Raw genomic sequence first — 7500 nt, forward strand, 5'->3', positions numbered from 1 at the left:
CACTCACACGCACACACACACTCACTCACTCACTCACACACACGCACACACACACACACACTCGCTCACTCTCTCACACACACACACACACTCACTCGCGGCCAGAGGCGGACAAAGTACACTCAAGTGCGTTTTTATGTAAACACACTGTTTTATTATTGTTGTATGTAGTACTTGCAATACCTTATGCCTCTGAAGCATCTTACAATGCATTACGCTACAGAATACACTGAGTAAAGAGCTTTTAGAATGTTAAAAACCTATGAAAAAAAAAAATATATATTTATACCCCTTTCCCCCCACACAAAAGCAGCATGGTAGACAAAAAAAATTGACATTAAAAATGTCAAAAATGCTCTTTAATCGCTCTTGCGGTGCTTTGATGTCATACACAGAGCAGTCTGTGCAGTGCTGCTTCAAATCAAACACCTACAGTATTGTGCTTTGTTAGGAGACGCACAACAGTTCTTCTGTGGCTTCATAGCTAATATTTTCGTTTACACAATTTAGCAAAATCAGACAATATTGTGTCTAATACATACCACAATATTAACTTCTTGCAACTGGTCAGTGTTTAAAAATGCTGGGAAATCACTTCACATAACCCTACATTAGTGATTACTGATAGACTGTCCGAAAAAAATTGTCCTGTTTTAGAGGAGAAAAAAAATCACACTCTGACTTTCAAAGCTGCTACATTGTAACGACTTTTAACGACGAGTGAAAAGTACAGTATTTGTCTTTTAAATGTAGTTAAGTTAAAGTCATAAGTTTCTAGAAAAAATAATACTAAAATAATAGATACTCAAAAAGTGCACTTAAGTACAGTAATCAAGTAAATGTACTTAGTTACTGTACTGTCCGCCTCTGCTCGCGGCCGCTCACCTTTATAGCGGTTGTACAGCTGATCCAGCTTCTTGCGGTCCACTGCTGTTTTCATGGAGTCTCTGCGGTGGAGCTCAGGGTTCTGGAAGTAGTTATCGCTAACCATCTCTAGTCTCCAGTCATTGTGGGTCAGACAGTACAGAGCGGTTCTCTCTGCAGCCCGCGTGAAGGACGAGAACTGACGGATCTTCTCCTTCTGAGACGACTTCAGTTTATGCTGGAGGAAGAGAAGAGAACAACAACAACAGCGTCAGTAACCCGTCTGCCCTGCTGTTAACCGTTAGTTACAGTAAACACGGGTAGTTAGTCAAGTCTGTCACCAGTGTGTGGAATTTCAACACGACACGACGGTCACCTTTGTGTGGAAGTTTATTTGTTACAATTTTGTTAACTCAGAATTGCAAGATATAAACTTGCAATTGTGAGAAAAAGAATTGTGAGATAAAAAGGTGCAATTACCTTTAATTTTTTATTCTGTGGTGGAAACAAAAAACTGAATTATGATGTCAGAATTACATAGGAATTGCAAGGGGGGGGAAATCATAATTCTGAGTTTATTTCTTTACAATTTTCTCTCAGAACTGTGAGAAAAAGTCAGAATTGCGAGAGAAAAATTCGCAACTATGTTTTTTTTGGAATTTTTTATTCTGTGTTGGAAACAAAAAAGTGAATTATGAGATGTAAACTCAGAATTCAGAGAAAAAAAGTCAGAATTGCGTAAACTCGAAATTGCGAGGGGAAAAAATGTATAATTCTGAGTTTATTTCTTACAATTTTCTCTCAGAACTGTGAGAAAAAGTCAAAATTGTGAGATAAAAACTCGCAATTACATTTTTTATATAAGCAGACAATTTTTCTACCCGTACAAACTTTTACTATAATAATAACCATTATATTTATGCCAGAATACCAGTTACTACAGTAAAATCAGCTGATTACATTCACATTAGATCTTTAAAAAGTTTCATAATTTATCTGTTTAATTATTTTTTTACGACAATGGTTAACACAGTTTACCATAGTAATAATATGTGTAGAACAGTGTGTATTTTTTAAAGGAAAACTTTGTTTAATTGGGTAAACTGACATATGAAATTATGATTATTCAAACATTAGAAAATGTTTTAAAAAATTACAACATACTGGTATACGAAGAGCCTGATTTGAACGTTAAATCAAACCTTTATCATAAAATAGGCTATAGTAGTTATACCAAGAATAATATCTTCAGTCTGGAAGGAACAGGACAAGGAACAGTTTATACATGGTTTGCATCTTATTTAGAACAAAGATCTTTTACAGTGAAGGTTGGTAATTGTTTCTCATGTCCCGCGCATCTTACCAGTGAGGTCCCTCAAGGGGCCATTTTGGGCCCTGTTTTGTTCTCATTATATATGCTCCCATTGGGAAGGATTTTTTAAAAAGATGGTATTTCTTATCATCTATACGCAGATGACACGCAGATCTATTTGCCTTTAAGACCTAACTGTAATGTTTCCTATGCAACACTCCACAGGTGTCTGGATGAAGTGAAAGACTGGTTGGCTGACAATCTTGTTCAGTTGAATGAACGCAAAACAGAAATTAGGATTTTTGGTCGCTCAGTTTTTAACCAGGCTGAAAGTGACATACTAGGCCCTTGGGCTTGTTATCTACAGGACAGAGTAAATAATTTGGGAGTCATTTTTGATTCCCTGTTCAAATTCGATAAACAAATAAAAACGTAGTAGTAGTTCGGAATTGTTTTTTTTTTTATCTGAGGGCAATAGCTAAATTAAAATAATTTCTTTCAACTAGTGACTTCATTTGTTTTAATTATCTTATTTTTTTATATTACCTTAATTTTTGTGATGTACAGCACTTTGGAGTTACTGTGTAAGTTAACCTGAAAAGTGCTCTACAAATAAATACAAATACCATGGTACAGTGAAGGTATCAGCTGGTAATACCATGGTATTCTAAAATATATCATAGTATTGATTACCACGTTCGTATATCCTCATGATATTTACGTGGTATTACTATAGTACATGTATTGTTTTTCTGAAGGGTTAAAGAGCTCAGTATCAGTGGAGGAACTGCTTTGATTCAAACAGCCTCGTCTGACTCTCCGTTTCCATTATAAACTGAGACGCTCGGAAAACAGCGCGACTCAAGCGTCTTTCTGCAGTCATTAACTGCCCCGGGGGCATTTCAGATAAACACTACTGCCCCCTGCACACCTCCTGTTCGCTCACCTACCATCTTTATGCGCTGCTTCGGATCCGGCGGATCTCCCTCTGCGCATGCGCGGAAATCACTCAGGGGGATGCTGGGAATTGTAGTTTTTACACCTTACAGAACTTATAATACGGCATGGATATATTAGTAAGTCGTAATTAATTACTTAATTATTTGTAATTACAAAAAAGACTGCTATAAGTAATTATATGGCCAAATCAAACAGCTCAACCTATAAGTTTCACATATTTCATGGTACAGTGAAGGTATCAGCTGGTAATACCATGGTATTCTAAAATATATCATAGTATTGATTACCACGTTCGTATATCCTCATGATATTTACGTGGTATTACTATAGTACATGTATTGTTTTTCTGAAGGGTTAAAGAGCTCAGTATCAGTGGAGGAACTGCTTTGATTCAAACAGCCTCGTCTGACTCTCCGTTTCCATTATAAACTGAGACGCTCGGAAAACAGCGCGACTCAAGCGTCTTTCTGCAGTCATTAACTGCCCCGGGGGCATTTCAGATAAACACTACTGCCCCCTGCACACCTCCTGTTCGCTCACCTACCATCTTTATGCGCTGCTTCGGATCCGGCGGATCTCCCTCTGCGCATGCGCGGAAATCACTCAGGGGGATGCTGGGAATTGTAGTTTTTACACCTTACAGAACTTATAATACGGCATGGATATATTAGTAAGTCGTAATTAATTACTTAATTATTTGTAATTACAAAAAAGACTGCTATAAGTAATTATATGGCCAAATCAAACAGCTCAACCTATAAGTTTCACATATTTATAGTCATATTCTATGGAATGCATAGTCTATAATATATCACAATCCTGATTTTTTTTTTTTAAATGGCAAGATATAAATTAAGAATTCTGAGATATAAATGCTGAATTGTGAGTATCTTTCAGTTCGCGTTCAAGTGTCGCGACTCGCAATATAATTTTTTTTTATTTTTTTTATTTTTTATAATCTTATCTGTTTATAATCTTTTTTTATAGTCTGAAATGGACAGAAAAAAGTCAGAATTGTGAGACAAAGTGTCTTTTTATAATCTTTCAATTATATCTTTCATTTCCGCCATGCAATAAAGACATAAAAAAGGTAATTGCGACTTTTTATCTCACAGTTCGTGCTTTTTTCTTGCAATTCCCTAAGTTCATATCTCACCATTTGGACTTGCATGAAATAAACTTACAATGCTAAGAAAAAAGTCTGAATTGTGAAATATAAATTCTGATATTTTTAGTGTTTTTTTTCTCAGCAAGGAATAAAAAACTAAAAAGTTAACTGCACGACATTTTTGTCACAGATTCTGAGTTTGTATCTCGGAATTCTGCATTTGAATGTCGCAGTTGTTTTTTTGTTTCCACCAAGGAATTCTGACTTTTTTCTCTCCATTTCGAGTTTATATCTCACAATTCTTACTTTTCTTTTTTTTCTCAGAACTGCAAGATACTCGCAATAAACATTGTCATAAATGTTGTCATTTTTAAGTAATTTATCACGATATGGTAAATTGAGATAATACACTCAAATGTACCGGAGATCAAATAAAAAGCGACTTTTTATTGGAAAATAGAAACCATCCTGTGCAATGTTGAGCGTATTATCTCGACGAGTCAGCGGTCTGAGTAAGTTACAAACAAATAAAATGTTATTTCTTTTGTAGATTATATAGCAACAACTTGGAAAACAGACAAAACAGAAAAGATAAGAAAAATTATTTGAGAAAAGGGCATACTAATATAATAGACGCAGACCTGTAACGAAACTAACTTTACCTGGCGCTGACGTAATTTCCGGCTAATTCAGATAAAAAAAAAAAAAGGCTAATTCAGCATTTATATCTCGGAATTCTTAATTCATATCTTGCCATTTGAAAAAAAAATAGGATTGTGATATTATATACACATAGCCTAATTCTATTCACTATTTCGTCACTTCTTCCAGGCGCAGAATGAAAACTACAAATCCCACAATGCCCCAGATATGTTATGATAAACATAAAAACAGCTGAAAAACGAGCAGCCACCGATCCGTGCGACCTGCCGCGAATTCTCGGTGAGTTTAATGGAGAATGAGTGCTACCGGAGCTCCGGCGGATGCAGCGAGAGTTTAGCCGCTTCAGAGCCGCTTCAGAGCCGCCTGAGGTCGGCGCTCGCTCGCAGTGCGTGGCGTCACTCGAGTTCTGCCGGTTAACTTAAAGCACCGCACTTACCAGTTATGAGCTAGTAGCCTACTCTCTCGCTCTCTGTCTCTGCATTAGCGCTGATATTATCTTGCAGAATGTCTTTTATAAATGTAACGACGTTACTTGAAGCAGGAATAATCTGCCGTGCAACGTTAACGACGGTATGTATATCCGCCTTATACTTTCAGTAACGCGTTTATAGTCACGCGAAGTCAGCTGACGTTAGTCGGTTATTTAGTGAAATGATTCTTAAACATCAACAGCACGTCATCGACTGTGTCTCTGATGCTACTGTGTCTCTGTCATATTGCATTTAGAATATGGATTCAATATTTTATTAAAAATGTAAATGAGATGTCTGATCTCAAAAAACGTTTAGTTTTTAGTTTTAGTTTCAGCATTTAGTTTAGCTGTTATGCATTTGTTCAGCTGGCAAAAATCTAATAATATACTCTGCCGTTCAAAAGTTTGGGATCAGTAGGATTTTTAAGTTTTTTTTATGGAGTCTCTTGTGCTCGTCAAAGCTGTACAGAAAAAACTGTAATATTGTGATATATTATTTCAATTTCTAATATTGGTTTCTGTTTTAATATATTTTAAAATATAATTTATTTCTGTGATGCAGCGCTGAATTTTCAGCAGCATTACTCCAGTCCAGAATGAGGCGTCTCACATTAATGCATCATATTGACGGGCAGAGCATTAATATACGAAAGGAAGACTCTGGCTTTTATAACATGTCATCATGTCTGTTATAATGTGTTATATCTGACCAAACGTTATTTATTTGTGTAGTATGTGTCTTGATGCATGTATGCACCTGTTTGAAGTAAAGCAGAGGGCTCTGTCTGTCAGAGGAGAAGCTATAGGAGTTGACTGAAGATGATTCACAGACCGTGTTCCTTCATGATTCTCCTGAAGCTGAGCGCTCAGCACAAGGTGCAAGTTCTTCAGTGGGACGATAAGTTAAATAAATCACAGACATATCCGGAATGCTCTGAATCACTTCTCTGGACTGTTGATTCTCAGTCAGGATCAGAAATAAAATGACAAACTTCACTTGAGTTGTTGTGTGTTTTCTTTGTTTGTTAGGTGAGTGCATTGAAAGATATGAGATTTTTGAGAATTATTTACACATGTGCATGGTCACAAGCAACAAACACACTATGATGAGATGATAAAACAATAACAGTGTTTCAGTGACAAACTAAAACTTGAATCTTTGTTACAGTGCCCTTTCTCACTTGGTAAATTACCCATTGAGTTTACAAACATAATTTTCCATCTCACTGTTGTTTTATTTGGAATAACCAGAATATTGTTTTCGGAATGAATCATTATTTTTGGAGAGATGGTATTTAAATAACATATACTTTGTTAATCAGTTGATAGATGACAATGGTCAGTTATATTCCAGAAAATGTAACTTTGGGGCTTCGTTAAAAGAATATAACGCTGTATTTAATGCCATTCATAGTGGCATAAAAACTCATTTGAAAGAAGAGCAAAGCTTTAATCCTATTTCTATATATAACAGTTCTATCTCAGTAGAAGGGGTTTAATCGTTGAGGACATTATTTAGCTTACTTTCTTCTTTGTATTATTTTTGAGATATTTTGTCCTCAATTGTTCTTGATATTGTATAGTTTTGAACTAGTGCCGTCAAACGATTAATCGCGATTAATCGCATCCAAAATAAAAGTTTTTGTTTACATAATATATATGCGTGTGTATATTTATTTTGTATATATAAAGACACACACATGCATGTATATATTTAAGAAAAATATGTTATGTTTATATATTAAATATATTTATATATAATATAAATGAATATACATGTAAATATTTTCAAAATATAAACTGCATGTTTGTGTATTTATATATACGTAATAAACAAACACAGTACACATACGTATATATTATGTAAACAAAAACTTTTATTTTGGAAGCGATTAATCGTTTGACAGCACTATTTTGAACTTGTTATGAAGTATTTTGGCATTATTTAAAAAAAAAACAAGTTCAGGGGATTTCGATGCGTTACGTGCGGAGTTGTCAATGCGCGCTGACGTCACGCCACGCGTATCCAATCAGCGCGCGTCCTCACGGGACACCGCCAAGCTCAGTTTGACTGCTGTGTGAAGCAGCTGAGGCGGCTCGCGCAGACGTTCCGATTCTGGC

The 7500-nt window shown here is 35.7% G+C and overlaps 2 protein-coding genes across 6 annotated transcripts in view; one reads left to right on the forward strand and one right to left on the reverse strand.

Annotated features, from left to right (window-relative positions):
- The window catches only part of LOC107694477 (DCN1-like protein 2), a 9703-nt gene extending 5978 nt beyond the window's left edge, over positions 1-3725 (reverse strand). The window contains exons 1-2 of one of the 3 annotated variants that reach the window (XM_016494180.1): positions 3681-3725; positions 886-1102 (exon numbers count right to left, since the gene is read on the reverse strand). In XM_016494180.1, the coding sequence (XP_016349666.1) occupies positions 886-1102; positions 3681-3683 (220 nt within the window). In that variant the 5' untranslated portion in view covers positions 3684-3725. Of the gene's footprint in view, positions 1-885; positions 1103-3122; positions 3185-3680 lie in introns of those variants that run through there. The other 2 variants (XM_016494179.1, XM_016494181.1) reach the window with 2 other exon arrangements.
- The window catches only part of LOC107694476 (transcription factor Dp-1-like), a 23148-nt gene that overhangs the window by 977 nt on the left and 14671 nt on the right, over positions 1-7500 (forward strand). Inside the window, exon 1 of one of the 3 annotated variants that reach the window (XM_016494175.1) lies at positions 7407-7500. This exon is cut by the window's right edge and continues 76 nt beyond it. The exons of 1 other annotated variant lie outside the window; for it this stretch is intronic. The gene's annotated coding sequence lies outside the window, so the exon portion shown is untranslated. Of the gene's footprint in view, positions 1-7406 lie in introns of those variants that run through there. One more of the 3 variants, XM_016494178.1, reaches the window with a different exon arrangement.

Source organism: Sinocyclocheilus anshuiensis, unplaced genomic scaffold (genome assembly GCF_001515605.1).
Source record: "Sinocyclocheilus anshuiensis isolate Anshui unplaced genomic scaffold, SAMN03320099.WGS_v1.1 scaffold2585, whole genome shotgun sequence".
In the NCBI taxonomy this organism is placed as follows: Eukaryota; Metazoa; Chordata; class Actinopteri; order Cypriniformes; family Cyprinidae; genus Sinocyclocheilus; species Sinocyclocheilus anshuiensis.